A 22,924-nucleotide genomic window follows, 5' to 3' on the forward strand; every position below is an offset into this window, starting at 1 on the left:
ATGGGAAGTTAGGTCAATGAAATCAATCTATTATTTATTTATTTTTTTTACTTTGTTGGTGTGTTGCGCCACTAGATGGCGCAGTTGCATTTTATTGCGACGAGTTGATTAAGTCTGAGTTTCTAGATGCAGATTTCACCATGGCAACGGGAAAATAAAGAGGAGCGTCTCCTCTTTAACCCAGTGGGCCCAGGAATGTGCGTGTCAGTGATGACCGCCTGTCTCAGAGCACTGAAGTAAGGATTACTGTCTTAGAAAGCAGGAGGGGAGGTGGAGAAAGTCATTTTGATTAGCTTGGACCACTCTGTCAACATCGTAGAATAACAATTTGCATGTGAAAGAAACTGACCATAAAAACATATGGGGACATAGTTTATTTATGAACCTGTGATCGTCACACCCATAGTAATAGAGAAATCCACAACCCTGATGGATTTAACAACCTTATTTTGCTGCTCATGCCTGGAAAAATGACATCTTTACAGCTGGTCTGGAAACGCCTAGGATTTCCTCCAGATGAGCTGGAGGAGGTGGCTGCAGAGGGAGGTCCTCCCTTTTGTGTTAGACTTCTGCCTCCAAGGGGCTGAAAAAGGATGGATGGATTGTATTTCTTAATGAGAGTTACAGAAAAACTCTGCTGTAATGTTCCCCAGTGTGGCAATTTGTAATTTCTAATCTAATCTAATCTAATGTCAGCCTTCACTGTTTGCTCTCTTGTAGCTGTAGGAGAGATGTTTTATCGAGTTATTGTTAATAGTCATAGTTAGATCATAGTAATGGTTTCCTATTTAACTGAAAAAAATGCAGGGCAGCTTTACAGGTCTTTATTGAATGTAAGTTTTATCTGTAAAGGCAAACATGTTATGAGCCATTTTAGATAAGGACCGGGGAACAGAATACAAACAAAATAAATGAAATATGAAGATAAAAATTCGGTCTAGACAGGATGAGCTGCAAAATGGCCATGCTGAACCTGATCCTTGAGTCCTTGATCTTTTTCTGTAGGACATGGTTTGCTGATCCATTATGGAGCCTCTAATACCTTCAGCTGGATCCAGTTCTGGGCAGACCCACAGAGTCTGCTTTATGTGATTTTCAGTGGTACAGACACTGTACCTTTCAAATGCTGTTTGACATAAGTGAATCTCAATCTTTGAACAAAGACAAACATTACATGTAATCAGATTACATTCAGACAGTCTGTCTGCTTTTAGATAAGACAAGTGTCATGGAGCGGCTGTGTGAAGGCAAGAGAGGACCCAAATGCACGGCTCTAGACACACGGGGGTGAACTCAAGGGCAGGTCTTTATTAACAGGAACACAAGAAGACATACAAAACTATACTGGGAGAAACTAAAGCTGAGGCGCTGGGAAGACACGGGAAATGCACACAACCTAGAGGGACGACGCAACATGGAACAAAGGGACACTCTGACATAAATACACAGAAGGTAATGAGGGAAGTGGGAACACACGGGGAACACAGCTGAGGACAATTACTCATGACCGAGCGGGGAGGACACGAAACTGAAAATACTGACACCGAGATGTGGACCTTAAACACAACACAGTACACAGATATGAGCACAGACAGAGAGAGGCAGAGAACAAGGATGAATACACGAGGGGATGAGGAGAACACAGAACACAAAGGACGGGAACACGGTACCAGAACAAACATCACAATAAAAGCATGGACACGGGGGGAATCCAAATACCAAACCAAACAATCCAATGAACATAAGGAACAAAATACAAAACCACAGGAAAACTGAGAACACTGGGTCAAAATGACCCAGGACCATGACAACAAGATAAGATAAGATAAATCTTTATTGCCATTGCACAGTCATACATAGTACAATAGTACAATGAAATTGGAAAACTGTCCTACGTCGGCACTACATATAACACAACACGACACGATATGACACATCACAACGCAACACAAACAACACAACACAATATAATAACTTAGTAATAAAAAAAGAAGAATAAGTGTATTTGTATTGCACACTGTTATTATTGCACATTAATTATTATTGCACCTTGTTATAAATATAAATATTATTATTGTTATTGTTGTTTTAAACATTGTTACCTCCCCCCTAAAAAAGTCCAGGGAGGTAGCCAATCAGGTCAGCTGTTTGCATCGATCAGGGCTATTGCCCTGTTGTAAAAGCTGTCCTTGAGTCTATTTGTTTGGGACCTCAGCAGCCAGAACCTCCTGCCGGACGGCAGCAGCTTAAACACCCGGTGTCCTGGGTGTGTACCAGGATGCTGCGTGCCCTCTTGAGACAGCGAGTGCTGTACAGGTTCTTCAGGGAGGGAAGAGGATGTCCAATGATTTTTTGGGCCATATTGATGACCCTCTGGAGTGCCTTTCTGTGTGCTGTGGTGCAGCTGGAGAACCACATACCGATGCAATATGTCAGCACACTTTCAATGGAGCAGCGGTAGAAGACGGTCAGCTCCATGCCCTCCTGGGTTTTAAACGCACCTTAGAACACACATACATCAACACTACAATGAGCGGGTGGAGGGAGGTTAGGAGTCTTCTCTCACCCTCGTTCTCTGCTTTCTGCTGGAGCAGGGGGGCTAGGAGGAGGAGTTGGCCGTCCGACTGGGGTCCGGAGTGTGGGGCCTCCCTGCTGCTGCGGAGTCGGGGCGGTCTGCTTCTCCCCACTGCAGGGAAAAGGGTAACACAACCTGGGTCTGGGTGCAGTTCCCCCCTCCAGGGGCAAGGGTACCTAGACCCGGTTCGTAGAGTACGCTTGGGGAGTGTGATTGTGTGTACAGCGTCTCTTTATGTCTGTCTCCACGTTGGTTGAGTGTGGAGTAAGTGCATATGAGAGCATGAGGGTGGGAATGGATGTTTGTATCTGTGTGTGCCTGTATGTCTGTGTCTGTATGTCAGGTTGGGTATCAGATGCCACCTCTCTGAGGACAGCTCAGGCCCTCCAAGGTTTGGAGGCCTATCTCCCCCCTCCACTTCCCCTGCCGGGGGCGGACTCCCTCAGACGTCGGTGCGTTGGTGGTTCTTTGTGTCCGGGGGTGGGCGTCCGGGTACACACCGGCTCACTCCTTGGCGGCTGCTTATCGGGGCCTGGAGCCTGGGGCTCGCTTGGGCCACTTCGGAGGTGGGGTGCCCCCGGCCTCTCGGCCTGGGGCTCGGTCACTCAGGCACAGCTGGCTGCCGGCGGAGCTCACGGGCACGTCACTGCAGCCCCCCCTGGCTTCTGCTCCGTGGCTGCTGGGTGACCCCTCATCTGGGACTCTCCTCAGCTCTTTCTGGGACAGTGGCGCGGCTGCCCCTCTGTTGGTCTTCCTTGGTCTCTTGTGTTCTGGGGGCCTCTGGATGTCTGGGGTTTTGATCTCCTCCATACCTGCTTCATGCCCTGGAGGACGGGGCAGTGGCCCCCCACACCCTCTAGCAGATCATTACATGAGGGAACCTTTTAAGAAAACAAGCGCGTCCATGCTCACAGGTGTACACACGGGTGATCACACACACAAACTACACCCTTTTTGGCTCCTACCTCAATGCACACTGTGCTGTCGATCTTACGTGCTGCACAATAATGTTTAATATTTAGTATTTACTGTCATATTCCCATATATCATTGTGATGTGGTTTATTGTATTACTCTCGTTTTCTTCTGCTTGTTTTCTTTTTTCTTTCTCAACAGGTGATCCAGGTGATCGATATATGTATTTTTTTTTTTTTTTTCTTCTGCTTATTCTGTTGGTTTTTGTTTTTTGCCCTTCTCCCCCGTCCCTCTTCTCAACTGTTTTTCTTCCCCTCTTTCTTTCTCCCTTTTCTTTCCCCCAGTCAAGTCTGTCCCGTATTCAGCAAGTGAAAATAAAATAAAGAATAAAAGGTGAATCAAATGGACCATTACGGCAAAGCTGGGATGGTCAATTTGGTAAAGAAAATCCGTTGGGCATCTTTCTTCGCCTTTAGACAATAATTCTGATGGCAAAAGAACCAAACGGGACAGGCAAAAAAAAAAAAAAAAAAAAAAAAAAAAAAAAAAGAAGACGGTCAGCAGCTCCTTCTTCAGGTCCATTTTTCTGAGGATTCTCAGAAAGTGGAGACGCTGTTGGGCCTTCTTTAAGACCGCAGAGGTGTTAGAGCTCCATTGGAGGTCTGTGTCTATGTGCACTCCCAGAAACTTGAAACTGGAGACCCTTTCCACGCACTCCCCGTTGATGCTGACAGGCTGCAGCTCGGACTTCGTCCTTCTGAAGTCAACTACCAGTTCTTTTGTCTTGGTGGTATTAAGGTCCAGGTTGTTATCTACACACCAATCTGACAGCCTCTGAACTTCAGCTCTGTACGCCGTCTCATCTCCCCCTGAGATGAGCCCCACCACGGTGGTATCATCTGCAAACTTGATGACCGTGTTGTCTGGGTGGGAACTAACACAGTCATGTGTGTACAGAGTGTACAGTAGGGGACTCAGTACGCAGCCTTGTGGAGAGCCGGTGTTGAGGCTGAGGGCTGAGGAAAGATGAGGCCCCACTCTAACTCTCTGTACACGGTCTGAGAGGAAGTCTCTGATCCAGCGGCAGGTGGTAGAAGGAAGTCCGATTTCCAGCAGTTTAACTATTAGTCTGTCCGGGAGTATCGTGTTGAAAGCAGAGCTAAAGTCAACAAAGTGCAGCCTGGCGTAACGACCCTGCACTTCCAGGTGAGAGATGGTGGTGTGGAGCGTTGTAGCAATGGCATCTTCAGTTGATCTGTTAGCTCTGTATGCAAACTGGAGCGGGTCGAGTGTGGGTGGCAGCCAGGACATGATGTGACGTCGGACCAGTTTCTCAAAGCACTTCATTATAACAGGTGTTAGAGCAACTGGTCGGTAGTCGTTGAGGCTGCTAATGTTAGTACGCTTTGGCAGTGGGACAATTGTGGCTGACTTTAGGCACGGCGGGATGCAGGACTGGGACAGTGAAGTGTTGAAGATCTTAGTGAAGACCCCAGCCAGCTGGTCTGCACACTCTTTTAGGACCTTTGCTGTTACCCCATCTGGTCCGGCGGCCTTCCTGGGTTTCACTGCCCTCAGTGTGCGCCTCACCTCATATTCCTGCACTATGAGGCTTGGGCTGCTGCTGCTGTCCGATGTTTTTGCTGCTGCTGCCTCTGGTCCCTTCACCTCAAAGCGTGCGAAGAAGTGGTTCAGCTCCTCCGCAAGCTCCGTGTTACCCTCAGTCAACGTGGTATTGCAAGGTTTGTAGTTGGTTAAGTGCTGAACTCCCTGCCATACCTGTCGTGAGTTGTTGGTGCTGAAGTGGTCTTCGATCCTTCTCTTGTACGCTTTTTTTTTTTTTTTTTTTAAAACACCCCTTTAAATTCCTTTAGTCTTAGAGTCTTAAAAATCATTTCTGTTTCATTTCTGTTCCTTACCCAAATATCCACATCATATCCAAGGTTCCATCTGTAACACAAAATGTTTCCATTAGTGTGACTGATTGCAAAACAAAGAACAGATGTCTTTTATTTAAACAATGATTGCTACAGTGACCTACAATAAATGTTGCAGTGCAAGGAAGCTGGCTGACCCTCTGTCTCTATAGTTCCTGCCTCATGGAACAGGACCCCCACCTGCCACAGGGCCACAGAGTGGCTTTTCTGACAAAAGATTGTAATTTTTTTAAAAATTTGTATTCTTTTTTGTCTTCTGCTATTCCTGCAGTAATGATGTGATGCCGCATTACAACAATATAACAATGGTGTTTCAATCACAAAGATGCATAATAATATTGTTTTCTTCCAAAAACTAACCATGTAAAGTCTTTTTCTTTATAGAATCAATGTGATCTGTCGATTGTTATGACAGCAGACTCTCAGACAGAATTCAAATTAAACTTTAAGACATCTCAGGCAGTTCATGTTTTTGTAAATATAAAAGTGTTCAGAATATCTATTCACTTCTCATGAAAGATATAGGTGTTTGTTTTCATGTAGGTTGCTATGTTATACAGTTATGTTTTACTGGTTCACCCCATTTGTTATATATAGCTCCTGGTTGGCTCGTGAACTCAAACAGGTTTGACACACCTAGAGACTCCAGTTGTGAACACATCAGTTAAACTCGTACAGATATTTTGCTGTATTCCCACAGACATGCTTTCTCTTACATCAGAGAGAAACATTTTATAAGAAAGACTAGCCTTTGTGTCAGACCATATTAAAATCTGCTGGAAATGTAAAAACAAAACTTTTCCACTCATTTCCACATCTTTTGGTTTTGTTTGCGAAAAATGATTTATGAGTTGGTTTGGAAACTGTTAGTCTTTGCTTTGTATTTCCTAGCGCCATGCATGGTAGTGTTTTGGAGATTGCTATGCAAAACCGCAAAACGGGGGACACCCAGGGCTACAGGAACACTGTTTAGCAAACTCTAAAGGACCGTTTAACTCTAAAGGAACTCCCTTTTCCTTCTGAGTCATAGAAGTTCAAATCCAGCTGGTTTTAGTATAGCATGAGTACAAGTTTCCACATGACTTCAAGGAGTGATTCGCTCTACCTACCCCAATGGGTAAACACTTTGATACATAGAAACCGGGGAACACAATGTAACCATGGGGATATGGTGTGGGCAAATATGCATACTGAAACAAAAACAATGATTTAAAGTTATGCAAGTGGTTTCCAGGGATGGGATGTAGTGATGTGTATGAGAGTTGTTATGCAACCACTGGGACAAGACTGGGATGATAGGCAATGAGACCAGGGCACTGCCCAAGCACAACACAAGAGGCCTTGTAGAAAGGATTAAATAAATCTTTATTTGTAATGACAAAAAAATTAAACATTCCAATTGTTTCACATTTCTTCAAACATTTGATAAACTCTGCTAAATCAATAAAATATTAGTAACCTGAGTAGTAAATGCATGTAAATTGAGTTTACATTGTCACTATTTAAATATTATCAATATGCACAGTATAATGTGAAATGCATATCTAAAATTAATACTCTCCACAGAAATGGATAGAACAACAATGTAATAATTACGTCGTCTTCACTGTTTGCCCCATCTAGAACTAGTTCATTAACAAATGAAGTAGTTAACGGTTCTGATGGAATCAGTGGTCATCATTTTATAATGAAGCTTATTTTAACTTTGAATTAAGGCATTCTGTGGATGTTGGCAGAACTGAAAACACCAACACTCAAAACAGACCATGAACAATACTGCTTTATCGGTACTGCATAGTTTTTAAAGCTTGAATGTCGAAATGAATGCCGTTTCAAAAATGCTATGAAAGCACTTTTTAATCACTACGATGAGAATTATTGAGACATCTTTTGTAAAACTATGTTTACATGCTCTGTATAAAAGCTCTGTTACACTGTCCCTACTGTAAGGCACAGTACTGCTTGTTTCTCTACAACATTAATAGACAACAGGCATTATTTACATATTGCGATCCTGTCTGTCTACGTAGCAGCTTCTAATAAATGTTGCTGTGGTTGAGCTCAGTTCAACAGTCTTTGGAGTTTTCTGAAGGAAATGTGCTTATCCATTTCTTTGTGCGGGCCAGACATTCATCCCAGCTGTACAAGGGGCAGTAATCGAAATAACGTTTAGCTTTGTCGGTGCGCACTGTGAAGGTGGTGCTAACAACGGCCAAGGTGTAACTGTTCAGCAGCGGCGTGTAGTTGTATATGGGTTTTAGTAACCAGTGCATCAAATCATTAAACATGGCCAGAAACCATAACACCATTATGGGTATCTGCGCCTTTCGAAAGTTAAACTCAGAAAACAACACCATGTTGAAATCTTCGTAGCTTTTGTAGGGTGAGTCATCGTAGCAGTAGAACGCTTCTCCTCCAACTTTCTCCGGGCGCTCTCTCAAAGCTTGGGCTGCAAGGAGATGCATCCAGGCAACATTGCCTAGGTAGACAAACAAGTGGATAAGTAACAGATTTAATTATGGTGATGGTAAAGAGTGCAAATACAGCAATTGTAGATACTACTTTAGTCATTTAATCTGCATCCAAGTGACATCCTTTCTATCAAGTTGTGGTTGATACTGCATGCCTTACATGAATGCATTTGTAAAATGTATTAATATCATAAATGCAACAATATTCTGTTAGATCAGAGGATTTGTGGTGTGAATTGGCATGCATGTATACATGTTCACTGATAATGACCATCTGGTATTGAATTTATTATAAACTGATTAAAAGTTGTTCAAGAGCCTGCTTAAGAGCATCAGGGTTTCTTATATCATCATCTGAAATTCTAATGTCATGAATTGCGTTAGGTGTAAAACTTTAAACTTCCTGCGAAGTGCAGAGGAAGTGTTTCTACATGCTACATCTGCTTTAAAAATGACGCCGCCTTTAACCAAGTTTTCAGTGCCACATAGGAAACATCACAGAAGTGGTCATTTTACCTGCATAAACTCGACCGTGTTCAATGTGCTCCGGGACGCCTCCAACAATCAAGCCTCTCCTTTGAACACCCTGCTTATAGAAGTCCTTTATTAGCTGGTGCCCCTCGCCATAGATCCCCGTTGGCCTCAGCGAGCATGTGTATAAGTGCTTACCACCCTTAACCTGGACAGGAAATAAAAACAACTTTTAGTTTTCAGGCCGGAGGCAGATAAAATAAGATTTAGATAAAATTGTAAACAGCAGAAATTACACCACTGTATCACCGCATAGCCACAAGGGAAATTCTCACATTCTGTGGCAAAGTTGCACAAGAAACAACCCCCCCCCCCACACACACACACACACACACACACACACACACACACAAACAATGACTTTGTTTTTTTTTGTTTGTTTTTTTTAAAGGCTCCAGTCCAGCTCAGCAAGAGACTTAAAAACAAAAACATCTGCATATCTCGAGCCTCTGCCCAGTTTCAGTTTATCCAGGTTAAGCCTTTTTTTAGAAAACTAATCCTTTTACTAGTTTCACTGCATCATCATAGTTCAGTTCAAATGTACACTTACTAAATCTGCTTCATTGTGATGTAGTTCAAACAGTTTACCACTTTTCTTTACACAAAGTACACATACCATTAATTTGTGAAATATATCTTACCTTGGTGCCATTAGCATCAAGCACAATTTTCTCTGCCTCTGACTTGCTCTTGGGGTAGGCCATGCTGTGCTTCACTGTATAAGGTGTGTCTTCATTGCCCCTACAAAGAAAGAAGTTAAACATTCAGAGAAGTGCTCAGGAGAAGATAATCACCTAGTATTTTCTTGACCTTGCTGTGTGTGTTAGGAATGTGCTTAAACAAGGCGTACTCAACAGGAGTGTTGAAATAAACCTTGGCAAAGGAGGAAAGAACAAACTTGATATCCATGTTTATTTAAAGTTTTTCAAAGTTTGTTCTTATCTTTTTCCCAAATCTACTGTCTAAATAGAACAAATATTTGTAACAAGAGAAGGCAAAGGTTCATTCTTATAGGGTAACGTCAGAACTACAACAGCTGCCAAGGTGCCTGTGTACGTGCAAAGAGTGCACACCATCTGGAAGGCAGACGTTTGCTGGACGTGCTCTTCCTCATGTGACAAGGGCATTATGTGGAATTCTTTAAATCTATTTGTTACTGTAAATCCATTTTTGATATTGATAGTAATATGCTGTGACTTTAATTCTACTAGGAAATACCAGAAAGCTAATCTGTTTGGCTGGAGATGGGCTGACGTAGAAAAATCTCAGTAGATAAAAGAGGGCATCCACTTGGAATGATATGTATATTTTTTCTTTTGAATCTTCATCTAACAATCTGAGAACATACTGTGAAAAAGCTTTGCACATGTTCTACATCACACATCAACAAGAAGGTGCCTGATTGGTCCCAGATCCTTCTGTAGCATCACAAACAGCCCAAAGAATCATCAAAAGAGACAAAAAGAACGAGTCCAGCCTCAGACGCTGGCCTCTGTAAAGCCCTAATCTCAAGATCATGGAGCCAGTCTGAGATTAGCAGGCAGCACTCAGAATTTTACTGGTACAGGTTGGAGGGTAAAGGGTGCACATGCTAAATATTAGGTCAGAGTTTCTGCAGTGCAAACTCTTTTTTTTAAACCCTTGGTAGTGGTTGACCAGAATAGATTAACCATAAACCTCAGGAACTGGGTGGAAGTTCCAACCAGACACTTAAATATTGAAGAATGCCCACTTGTGCACTGTCACCTTAACCTTAGTGCATACAAGCGTTGCACACCAGGGTTGTTCATTTCGGTCATGGGTGACAATGGGAAAAACCCTACCTTGAAATGCTTTCAGCCAAAGCACAAAAACTGTTCCCTCTAACCCACATATGCCAGTAAATTGTCTGTGGCTCCTATTCCTATACTCAAACAATATGACGGTGAACTATACACCTGGATCTGACTCATGGCTTTAGGACTGAACTTTCCATTTGTCATCAGTTTTGATTCAAGACTCATTTCTATTTTGGTTTCTGCTCATTTCTACCCAAAATATTCCATAGCTACACAGGTATGGACATGCCACTCAAATGATGTCACTGAAAATGATGAATACACTGAAATACCCAGAGACAGCCCATATTTAGAAATCACATTGTGTTGACTTTTCCTCTCATGACAGACAAAAAACCTGGAAAATGTACATTACATAACATTTTTTATTTGTCATTAAATAATTCAGAAATATTCCTCTGGTATTAACCAACCTTGAGTGACATAACTGTCAATACCATGCTAAAGCAAATGGTGACAAAACAGTTTGAACTTTAAGCTCCAGATTTAAAAGCTGGATAACTGCAGCAACATTACATAACAATTGCGTGACATAAAAGACTGGAAAATACTAAAATATTAAAGCACTGGCAAAAGAAAGCTCAGACAGTAGCTCCCATTTAATGTCTTTTAATCAGAATAAACTACCTTGATCACTCTGTTGAATAAGACACAGAAAACACTAAATACTGCATTTGTCCTTGACGTTTGACTCCATACCATCATATCTGCACAAGTTATGCGTTTTAAATGGTGCTTTTAAGATAAGAGTGGTTACAAGGCAGCAACTACAGAAAAGGAAGTAGATAAGCTAAAGCACTTCTTCAAATGGGGTTTAGATGTCTACTATGTTGGCTCAGTCAGCATAAAAAACAAACAAACAACAACAACAACAACAACATTTTAAACTAACAATGTTATAGTTTTTGAATTTCACCTCTTAAAGTGATCTCCATTGATGTTGGGACCGACCACTTCCATGCTGCTGGTATAGAGGAGGCACTCGATGCCGCACTCCACGCAGGCTTTGACGACATTCTTTGTTCCTAAGAGGAAAAGAAAACATTGTTTTTAGCAAGTCTGCTCACTTTTGTGTTGATAGATCAGACTGTAGCTCAAAGGACACTGTGACACAGAAATAGTTTATTCTATCAGTGCAGATTTGAAGAAATCTGCTTTTTTTTTAATGTATTGCTTCAAATAACTATATGAAACATCTCCATGTGAATAATTTAAATTGTACCCATGTGTGTTCTGTTTGTATGAGAGGACGCCACAAATATTTCTGCTCCTAAACAACATGGCCTCCATTATAAACGGTGAACATTATGTAAAGTGGGGTCTTTAGTTTTTCCTGCATCTTTCTGGCTTCCACTATTGAGGCTATTGTTTACGTATCTGAAAGTTAAAAACAAAAATCTATGGAGTAAACACTTGACAAGCAGTTAACATGTGTTCAAGTGCTGATGAGAAAAAGAAGTGTTGATGTGTTTAATTTGCCATCTGAGCAAAATAAAAACAAAAACGAAGAAACCCACAGAGTTCACAAATACCATGCACAGCTGCACAGACAACCGACAACCATACCACTCCCTGTAGAGTGACAGCCTTATCAGCACCAATGTGGTAGTAGAATACCAGGAACGTATGACATATTTCACTAGAACAGAGCGAGAGGTTTGAAAGGTTTCACTTGCTACAGAAAAAGTGAAAAAGCCAGACCAAAAACAAAATCTAACAGTAAATTTGCTGAATACGTGTTGTGATACTCTATTCTTGGCAAAAGTGATGAACTGAAATTACCAGCACTGTCATACTGACAGCTGTGCTGCTAGCGCAGTTAAAACTAATCTCACTTTAAGGCAAAAATACATCAAACAGGACACAAATAAGACAGGAACAGACCATAATTTAAGATTCAATTTAGGTAAACCAGTTCCACAGTCTTCTATGCATAGTGGCTCACTGGCATGATTTCTAGGACGCCCAATTAAATACAGGAAACACTAAATTTGTTTGATCTGTGCTTTTCCTGATGCAGTAATGGTTACTCTCTGCAAGCTCTGCTGTCTAGCTTTGGTGCCAACATGGTTGCATGTGGTCCGAGAGGTGGTTAAACATTGCAGCTACAGCCTAAAATACACAGGCTATAAGTGTTTACAATACAGTGCTGTTATAACTGGTATAAATTTAAAATGCTAGTCTGAGAAGAAAGAGATTTTAACCGGACACTAAAGGAGGAGGAACTAACAAGAATGCGTTGAAGAAAACCCCTTGACGCCAACACAGGGAAAATATTAAAATTCTTGAAATATTTTTCAGGTCTGTGAAGCCAAATTGGACAATCTCCTTGGACAGAGTAAAACAGACAATCAGCTGCAACCACTGGATCTTATCACAGATTTTTTTTTACAGAAGAAAAACTAACTGTAGTGGTTTGTTTATATACACTTTAACAAACCAAATAATTAACATCCAGATGGAAAAAAGCCGACCTCTGCACAAGATCTTTTTGGGAGCCTACAGACAAGAATGCCTTTAATCTGCAGCGATTGTTTTTGGGGTACGGATATTAAAAGCAAAGCCTCACCAGCAACATTTTCATCCCTTCTTTATTACTGTGATCAGTGTCTTCAATCTGGTTCTAGATTCAGATCGATTAAATGTTTTTGTTTTCCTTCATCGCAGCACATCTGGCATGCTGCCGTCAATAAAATTCTTTAGTCACTTAATAGTCAGCGCCAGAGACATTTCGGGAACTCAGGAAAAATAGGCTGCAGTATTTCCTGGCTGACAATTGTAGTCAACAAGTCCACTGAAAACAAATACCTCTTTAGTATATAGAAGGCTGAATAGCTTATTCCCCTTTGTCACAGAGCTCCACTGTTTTCCACACACCATTTGATTTAAGGTTTAGTTAGCTGAATATCAGTTATTTTTGAGTTTGTCTAACATGATGCCAACCTACTGTTTTAGATGTCCAAATACCAAAATTAAGATTATTAAATTAAGATTAATGATAGCAAAAGCTTCATCAGTGTTTGAGCCAAATTCATCTCTTGAGAGCCATTTTGCTACAGATTTTAAAAAATACAACCTGCCCACCTTCAAAAATAAACCCTAGAAACAATAGTAAAATAAACCCAGTAGATTCCACAGACCCGAAGAAACGCTACCTTTGGGAACCATTTAAAATTGTATTCCAGTCAAGAATACAATGGATTCTTGGATTGCTTTTGGCAATCCAATACATTTATGAGTAACCAACTTTCCAGGTTTTAACAAGGTGTTTTTATTTAACCGAGACACTTGACACACAAATCTGGAGTCTGTCTCTGATGCTCTCATGTGCAAATAGAGCTCTACAGTGACATATGATCAGTTAAACCTTGACCTGAATGTATAATTCAACCGACTCCATTTAGTCATAGTTTCAGTCAGTGAATAGTGACACTACTCTCATCATGTTCCAAAAAAGTAGAGGGGAACAAAATGGGTTTCCCCAGCAGTTCGCTTCTCGTCTGCACAAAGGAAACCCATCTCCAATAACAACTTCAGCATCATGTAACACTTAAACTCACCGCTAAATTCCACACTAACAGAATCAGCCAATTAGAGTTGAACTTGAAGTTTAAGAGAATTGAGACCTCTGGTGTTTAAACAAAGTATCCCTTCATAAAGACGAAACACTTTGAACACACAAAATGAGCACTTGACTGAGGCAGGAGGAAACCACACCTCAGACCAGAAATGTGAATTTGTGAACTACAACTATTTTTCATTTTTTTGGTTGAAGGGAAAAGTTCAGCCTTGGAAGTCATCCAAAGTAAATGCAGCCAAGGTTTTCCTCTAAATATCTTTCTGCGGTAAAATGTTTTTCAACTTTAACTGTCGATTGATGTTTCCACCCCATCCCTTTTCCTTGTTATCACTTTGATCTTTCCAAGCCTCACCTGTTACGTTGACAGAGTAGATGAGGGGCTCTGGGACTTTGTACCAAACATCAACCAAGCTGGCTGTGTGGATGACAACATCGGTTCCACGGGAGGCCTCCAACACAGATTTATAATCCGTGATATCTCCCTGAATGACAACCACTCTTGTCCGCTCTGGGTAGAAAACAGGAAACACAAAAGTTAAAACAAACAAATAAACCTGAAAATAAATGTCCAAATTTTCCTGAGAATTCCACAAGAATGTTACAAAGACACTGAGGGACAAACAGTTTGTTTACCAAGAAACTTCAAAACAACCTCATTTTCCCAGCCCGCCCTGATTTTGTAATAGCAGTGTTATTTCCAGGTGTGATTTGCATCTTTCCGAATCATCAAGGCAAGTCCAATTTTATCCAAAGTGATAATGTCTTATTTTTAAATTCCACAGAAGTTTAAAACAATATAAGAGAAGTCTCCACTGTTGAGCTGACATGGCAAAACTATTATGAAGGCCTTGAACCTATAAATCATCTACCATTTGTCCTTGAAACACTGATAGCTCCGCACCTGGACAGATTCTGCTGAAATTCAAACTCTGTTTTATGGGTTTTGATTCTTAGATAGATCACTAGTCTTTTTGTTGGGGCATTAGTCACAGCTTTGAGGGTCTGGTCTTGCTTAACTTACTGTATTTTACTGTAAGCAGACCAGTAATCAAGGAAACAAAACATATCTTGGCTTCCAAAGGATTTGAGTAATGTTTCCCAGGAAGCAGGGAACAAAAACAAACATGAACCACCTTTGGTCACGACTCCTGGTTCTATGTAAACCAACAGGTTAGCATTCAAATTATTCAGAAGGTGCTGAAAGTCACGGCAGGTGCAACAACAAGACACGACAGGTAAATTAGGGTGCGCTCAAAACACAGCTTTCTTTATGTTGCCAAGGTGATTAAAAGCACATCTGGGACACAAACATCAGGGTACGCTATTTTTTTCCTTATAAGTCAATGCTGTACCTGCTCGGGGTATTTCGTTCAAACAGACTAATTAAGATGACATAAAGCTGGCACGCTAAAGGTTTGAGTCAGGATTCTTATCAGGAACGCGGTGGCGAAGTGATGAAGACCGTTTTGTTTTCTCTGGAGAATTACCATGAAAAGGAAAAGGCTGCCGAATAAACCAAACAGCTCGAGTGATTTACGACAATATATCTGCGCGTATGTCTGTTTGCCGGTAAAAGATTTAACGTCAAATCGGTATATTAGCTAACGAAGTTCCGCGTTATAAACAGAAACAGCATTGCATGACATAAGTCACGAACAGTCACGAAGCGCTTCTGCTCGTCTTACCTGTGCTGAGATCATTCAAGGTCGGATCTACGCGTTTGTCAAACACCCGTATCTCCTCTAGTCTGTCCTCCTTTTCCAGGAGAATTCTCAGTAAATGCCGGCCGAGAAACCCACAGGCACCGGTGAGCAGATACACAAGACCCCGCTGGTTTTCCGACATCGTGTTACGCTAGTGATCGCTGTGCTCTGCAGCGGCAAGCTGGAGCTTTTTTTATACTGTCAGCCCCCCCCCCCCCTTCCTGCCCACAGAGATGACGAGCCTGTAGTGTGTAGGCAACTTTTAGATGTGTCCTTGATTCAACACAGCTGATTTAAATGGCTAAACTACCTCCTCGACATGTCTTGAAGTTTTCCAGAGGTCTGGTAATAAACTAATCATTTGATCCAGGTGTATTGACTCAGCCCAGCGTGATATCTAAAACCTGCAAGACAGGTGTCGTGCCAAATTAGGTGTCCCCGACAGAATTTGTTTCCCCTGCGTCGGGAGCACAGGCTGGACTGTCCAAATCACGGACAAACAGTATCCCGCATTGTTGATTTTTAGTTTACAAACACTTGCGTTGCGTTGTGATGTGTCATATCGTGTCGTGTTGTGTTATATGTAGTGCCGACGTAGGACAGTTTTCCAATTTCATTGTACTATTGTACTATGTATAACTGTGCAATGACAATAAAGAGTTATCTTATATTGTCTTATCTACTTCTTATAATGACTAACTACTCCTGACATTTTTGAGATGTTATCTCTTTATACAACGAAGTTATAGTGGGATACAAATAATGTCAGGCAGACCCTGCCACAATTTGTTCCCCCTGTGTAAATCACGGACAAACAGTATCCCACATTACTGATTTTTCGTTCACAAACACTTCTTATTATGACGCATTACTCCTGAAACTTTGGAGGATTTAGCTCTTTATATAGTAAAGTTATAGGAGAATAAAAATATAAAAATAGTTATCAGCCAAAACGTTAATGGTTTGTTAAAAATAATCCCATCTGATACCCGTGAGCAATAAATATATAATTTTCTGTTGTAACCCTCAAACTGAATGGTAATTTTTCACTTTTTCACAAAATTAAAACATCAGTACTTCTTGCGTGCTCCCAGCACAGGGGAAACAAATTCTGTCGGGGATACCTACTTTGGCACAACACATGTCACTCGAGGCCTGGAGTTGCCAACCCATGCCACACCTTGACACCATTGACTATAAATACCCCGGAGTATACATTTTTGAGGCGACTGAGGTCCTTCAGCATCTGCAGGACAATGCTCAGGATTTTCTAGAGTCTGTTGTGGCCAGTGCAATCCTCTAAGCTGTTGCATGCTGAGGGAGCAGACTGAGGCTATGTCCACACGTACCCGGGTATTTTTGAAAATGTAGATTTTTCTATGCGTTTGCACCTTTCGTCCACACGGCGTTTTTGGTCACTGAAAACGGAGATTTTTAAAAACTCCGGCCAGGGTGGATATTTTTAAAAACTCAGTTTTTGCGTTTACGTGTGGACAAGAAAAATGGAGAAAACGCAGTGTCAAAGGTGTGCGCATTTTTTGACGTCACACTGTGCGCCACGTTATTGCTTCGGTGAAATGAATTTCTACAATACTATTACTGTTAATTGTACTCTCTGCAGTGTTTAAATGCTTACATACGACTGGGTTCTGCTTCTATGCCCCAGCTTTGTTTACTTTTTCCCACGAGGCTTCTAGACTTCTGATTGGCCAACATTTCTACAAGGTTAGGAATATATTGCCACCTGTTGCTTTGGCATGTTCCTAGCAGCGTTTTCCTTCATTTCTGCCTTTACGTGTGGACGGATTATTTTTTAAAACGAAAACGGAAAATCTCCATTTTCAAAAATACCGGTGTACCTGTGGACATAGCCTGAGGGTTGCTGATGCTAACAGACTCAATAAACTGATCCGCAAGGCCAGCATTGTTTTAGGGATGAAGCTTGACTCTTAATTTGGTGTCGGAGAAGCGAATGTTGTCCAAGATAAAGACAATGTTGGATAATTCCTCCTACCCACTCCATGACATGCTGGCTAGCCACAGGAGCATGTTCAGTGAGAGACTGAGATCAAAAAGCACCACTGCACGACACAGGAAATCATTCCTTTATTTATCAGTAAGTGTAATGGTCTTTTGCATTTGATGTTTGTTGCATTTGATATTTGTTAAGCTGTATGTCTGGATTTTGTTCCTTTGCGCCCTCTGGTGGTGAACTGTGTAGGGTACAGCTTTGCTGTTTGGGTCTCCACCCAGCCACTTTTTCTTTTGCTAGCGCACACGGTGTCTGCATGCGGCAGCTCACAGTTAGCTCCACACATGGAGAAAATATCGTTTAAAGAGTGGAAATAATTGACAAAGAGATATGACTGCACTATGCTGTTGCTGGTGACTCCAGTTAATTCTACAAGACATGCTGTGTAAGTAAACCAACAACAGTTTGGTCTGCATTTCTTGAAAGATCACATCCCCCAAACTTAGTTTAGAGGGTCTACACTGTAAATAGTGAAGTCTGCAAGTTTTCTAACAGCAAAATTTGTTTTGTGCCCAAATCATTTTGCACATCATTAGAATGAAAGTTATTGGCCATGTTTGCATAGCCCTTTTTAAAATGATGCTTTCATGACATTATTGTATGTTGGGTGGTGGTCACGGCTCTGTGTCACCTCTCTGGTGGGGAGGGAGCCTGAGATTGAGAGTCTAAATTGGAGTCTGTTTTATACCAAATGCAGAAAAAAATGTTTTAAGAAAGCAATTAAGTTCATGTACCAAAAAATATGATTGTTTGCTTGCAGGACACCAGGAGAGATGAGTCCTCCGTCAGAGATGGTGTGGTCAGTGAAGATGGTCGCCTGCAGGTTCAAGCTTATTGCATCTCCAACCCACATCCACTGCCACTGTACTTAAGGGAAGTTAAAGACTTTCTTCTGCACCTACATTTGGATCACCTCGATCCATGACAGTCATTCAGGCAGTAATGCCTGGACTGGAAACAAGCCATCCTTAAAATATTACAACATTCCAGCTCCTGTGTTGGAATGAAAAACAAATGTGTTGTTTAAATCAGAGACTGCACTTGTGACAGAACAACGGATATTTTATTTTAAGTAAATATATTTTAAGTAATATAAGTACAAAACAAACTTGTGGTAGGCCTAAACTTATTTTCAGAATAATTACATCTGAGACTTTTGTAAGATTATAACCAGTGTTGGGGAGTAACGGAATACATGTACCGCCGTTACGTATTTAAAATACAAAATATGAGTAACTGTATTCCGTTACAGTTACCGTTTAAAAAGGTGGTAATTAGAATACAGTTACTTTGTTGAAATAAATGGATTACACTGCGGTACTTCCCTGTTTCATATTGTGGCGGGTCAGGACTGTTTGGGTTTTGTTTGATAGCTACGTTCTGTTGTTCCAGGCGGCAGCGTTATGGTTGCCATGGTTACAGGGTGACGCTCTCTCTCTGCGTGTTTCCTGGGTGAGAGAGCGCCTGTTGTTGTTGTGCTAAGCTAATAGGCAGAATGCTACAAGTATAGCTCTAAAGAATGTAGCATCATAGGCAGTGTAGTCCGTGCTGCAGGGAGAATGGACTGCCATACCCGTTATGTGTCTGTGAGCGAGGGAGGGAGAAAAAGGAAAAGTACGAGCTGTCATCGAGCAAAAACGGGAGCTGGAAGCATGTAAATATAATAATAACCACTGCAGCCAAGAATAGTGCCTGACAAGCCCAGTTGTAAGTAAGCTATTAAGACTCGACTGTACACCGTGTTCGTGTTTTCCTCCAAAAACAATAAGTTCCGTTGGAGCAGCCTTTCAACGCCTCTCTCTGTCTCTCGCTAGCAAAGTTGACCCAGACAACAAAGTAAAGCTAGTTTTCGGCTACAGCCCGACACAGAACCCACCGTATTAGTCAGAGGTCCCTTTACTACGGTTCGGAGCCGCGGACCTTCAGTAACAGTAATAAATCACAGCAATAGTACATTCATGTAGTTGTAAACAGCATGATAATATATTAAGTAATCCAAAGTATTCAGAATACGTTACTCATATTGAGTAACGTAACGGAATACGTTACAGAATACATTTTGGGGCATGTATTCTGTATTCTGTAATGGAATACATTTTAAAAGTAACCTTCCCAACACTGATTATAACAGTGATGGCAATATAATTGTTTGTTGTTCAGCAGAACAGTGTCCAGTATGTTGGCTGTTATACTTTGTGTTTGAAAATAAAAGTTGGGCTAATTTTAACATCATTACAAAAAGTGTTGTTAATTATTTTTAATCATATTCAGGTTACCACAAATTATTTTTTCATTTAGTTGAACTTGAAATGTTTGTCAGTAGGTAAACAATTAGTATTGTACAGTCAGAAATATCAAGTTATTCTTAATACTGCAGACTTGCACTGTATAAGTTGTCCTAACAGTCATCTTAAGTAAGCTTTCCTTAGTTTTTTTGAGGCAACGAGTTTCCTTAATTTTTTTGAGTTCTGGGAAGTAACAAGGCCGTACAGTGTACTCAAAATGAGTAAGTTGCCCTAACTTGGTCATCTTAAGTAAACTTGATCCAATTTTGTTGAGTTCTGGGAACAAATGAGCTTGTACAGAGTACTCAAAATAAATAAGTTGTCCTAATTTAGTCATTTTTAGCTAAGCTTTACTCAATTTTTTTTTTTAGGCAATGAGTTTTCTCAATTTTTTTGAGTTCTGGGAACTAATTCGATTTTACAATGTAGGTAGGTCAGTTTGTTTGAGTTATAAGTACTGTTTGTCAACTTTGAGTAGAGTTCTGTTACTTTGACCCAAGATTTTGATTTTTTTGTGTAATGTAACCAACTTTGTTTTTGGGTTAAATAAAAAGAAAAAACCTTTATTTTGGACTTTAACCTGTGCCACTTTACACATCCAGTCATCCACCCTTTCACACACTGGTGATGGCAAGCTACATTGTAGCCACAGCCAGGCGAGGCTGCCAGACACTGGCGCCACCGGGCCCTCTGACGCAAACATGGGGTTAGTATCTTGCCCAAGGATATTTGCAGGAGGCAGCATAGGATCGATCTTCTGATTAGTGGCTGACCTGCTCTGCCACCTGAGCTACAGCCACAGACTCCAGATTTGTGTGTCAAGTGTCTCGGTTCAAACTTGTGTCTTGCCCAAGGACACAACGATGAGACTGTCCAAGCCGGGGCTCGAACCGGCAACCTTTTGATCACAAGGCGACCTCCCAACTTCGGGGGTCACGGTGACCACGTTTACTGTGTCCTTTAAAGGCATGTGTTCCTACACTTTTGATCAGCTGTAAAACAGCTTGTTTCAGTTTAAGCATTGTTTTCAATAAACTGCATGCTCAAAAAATGTTTTGCCTCACTCTCATTTCTTCTTGTTGCATGTTGAAGCTCGACTTGGAACCTTGTTTAGATCCAACCATGCAAAATATGAATTTTTGCCATTTTTAAGTGGTCTTAAACTTTTGATTGGGACTGTATTATTATTGTTGTTGTGCCCACTTTAATCTCTGACTATCGCACATGTTTTTTTGATTTTCATCCGTTTTCATGTCAAGTCTCCAGATGGTTAATACACGAACAGGACTGACTTTCATGTGTTAAATCTGTTTGATGTTGAATGGCTGAGTCTGTTTTGAAAATGTAAGCAGTGAAAAGTACAGATATTTGTGTAAAAATGTAGCGAGTAAAAGTAAAAAGTTGTCAGAAAAAAAACTACTGGATTACAGATACCTGAAAATTCTACTTAAATACAGTAACAAAGTATTTCTACTTCGTTACTCTCTACCTCTGCCTGTAATATTTTCAATAATAATACCCTGTGTCATTTTAACTACAGTAAAATGCAAGCCTAAAATAACAATTTCAAATACTATGTTATGTGATATATTGTGACCTCACACCAGGTCACATGTATTGATATACATAGATATAAATACATGTTGCTTTAAATAAACATGGAGTCAGTTCCATATCTATGTTGTTTATAAAATAAATATAAGAATTATGCTACATTTTGCTTCTATTTCACTATGTTTTGGAAACAAATATTAGTTTATATTATACAATATTGCAAACCATAGATTTATTTTATTTTAGTTTTTTTGCTGGTTGGCAACCATTAGTGAGGGTAATTTGGGTCAACAACTTCTAGTTTGATAGAAAAGAGAAAAGAGGCATTTATGCTGCATTATAACAGAAACTGGTCCTTCTTGTGTTCACCATGCTTCATTAAATGTTACAAAGGATCTTTGTAAACTTTGAAAAATCTTCTGCTCTGTAATTGTTTTAGCATGTTGCATTGCTTGATTACATCTACCTTTAAGTGCACAACTGCTTCTCAAGTTTACTAAAAAAATGCTTTTGAAGTGGTTAGCACTGTTACGGCCCTCTTCTTCAACCTGGGTGTTCGAACCCACTGTGTACTAATAAATCCAGTAGTCTGTAGGCATGCCTGTTTGGTTAACTGATGATTTTAAGGTGACCAATGATGTTTAATGTTTAAGAACATAAAAATGATCTGTTGTGATAGACTAAGGAACACCGCATACCCATCCTTGTGCCTGAGGTGAGCTAGGATTGATCCCAACCATGAACCATAAAATGTATTAACAGTTTTAAGACCACACTTTATGCACCATACTTAAACAGAGGACGTCATTAGAAAAAAGGGAAGAAAACTGGTCACATTTCTATAGTGTCATTTCAAAAGGAAGCGGATAAGAATGACTTGATGGTTAAAGGTTAAGAACTTTTTTTTTTTACTGCTTCCAGATTAGTTACAGGGCTAGGAGTCTTCAGCCATGCTAGCAGCTGTAATGCTTTTAATTTTGAACTTACAAATATTTGACGGGCTCTAGCCAACTTGTTCTGAGAATAACAAACCTGAACCTGGTGCCTTTATTGCCCTCAATAACTTTTAACCAGCAGCCAATGGCTTCAGAAGTGATCAGGGGAGCTACGGGGGCCTCATCTTGCTTCCTTTACTTTCCTTCTGTCATGAATATATTGTTATAGTAAAGTGGATCAGGAGACCTGTGAATGTAAAAGTAACCCCTTACACAAAATGGTCCATGTTTTTCTGCTGATGTTTGCCTCTTGAACACACTCACCTGCTTTTCACTGTGAGGAACAGTGGATCAGAAGAAAGTTGGCCTTATAGGGAGAGCACTAAAAAGATGGGAGATGGAAATGCATATAAGGGCACATGTTAGCCAGCTGTAGCCTCGTCAACTCAGGTCACCATCTGTTCTCATCAGATTTCACTGCTTCCTCTTACAGTCTATGACAGTTGCAGATGCATTCATTTCCGGCACACAACTTCCTGCTCAACCAACATGCCTTTAAAGTGGCATAA

General features: G+C 40.8%; 1 protein-coding gene across 2 annotated transcripts; it reads right to left on the reverse strand.

Moving 5' to 3' along the window:
• Positions 1 to 5,660: 5,660 nt before the first annotated feature.
• hsd3b7 (hydroxy-delta-5-steroid dehydrogenase, 3 beta- and steroid delta-isomerase) lies at positions 5,661 to 15,740 on the reverse strand. Of its 2 annotated transcripts, XR_014873790.1 has the most exons (7): positions 15,532 to 15,740; positions 14,199 to 14,354; positions 11,183 to 11,291; positions 9,070 to 9,169; positions 8,414 to 8,576; positions 6,758 to 7,905; positions 5,661 to 6,702 (listed from the first exon to the last, which is right to left on the reverse strand). XR_014873790.1 is itself a non-coding variant. In XM_085157593.1 (6 exons), exons 1-6 carry the CDS (start codon positions 15,689 to 15,691, stop codon positions 7,493 to 7,495), a joined length of 1,101 nt encoding a protein of 366 aa, XP_085013719.1. In that variant the 5' UTR covers positions 15,692 to 15,740; the 3' UTR covers positions 5,661 to 7,492. The 2 variants fall into 2 exon arrangements, 1 of the variants encoding a protein (XP_085013719.1); XM_085157593.1 differs by having other exon boundaries at positions 5,661 to 7,905.
• Positions 15,741 to 22,924: the final 7,184 nt, after the last annotated feature.

Source organism: Neolamprologus multifasciatus, chromosome 4 (assembly GCF_963576455.1).
Source record: "Neolamprologus multifasciatus chromosome 4, fNeoMul1.2, whole genome shotgun sequence".
NCBI lineage: Eukaryota > Metazoa > Chordata > Actinopteri > Cichliformes > Cichlidae > Neolamprologus > Neolamprologus multifasciatus.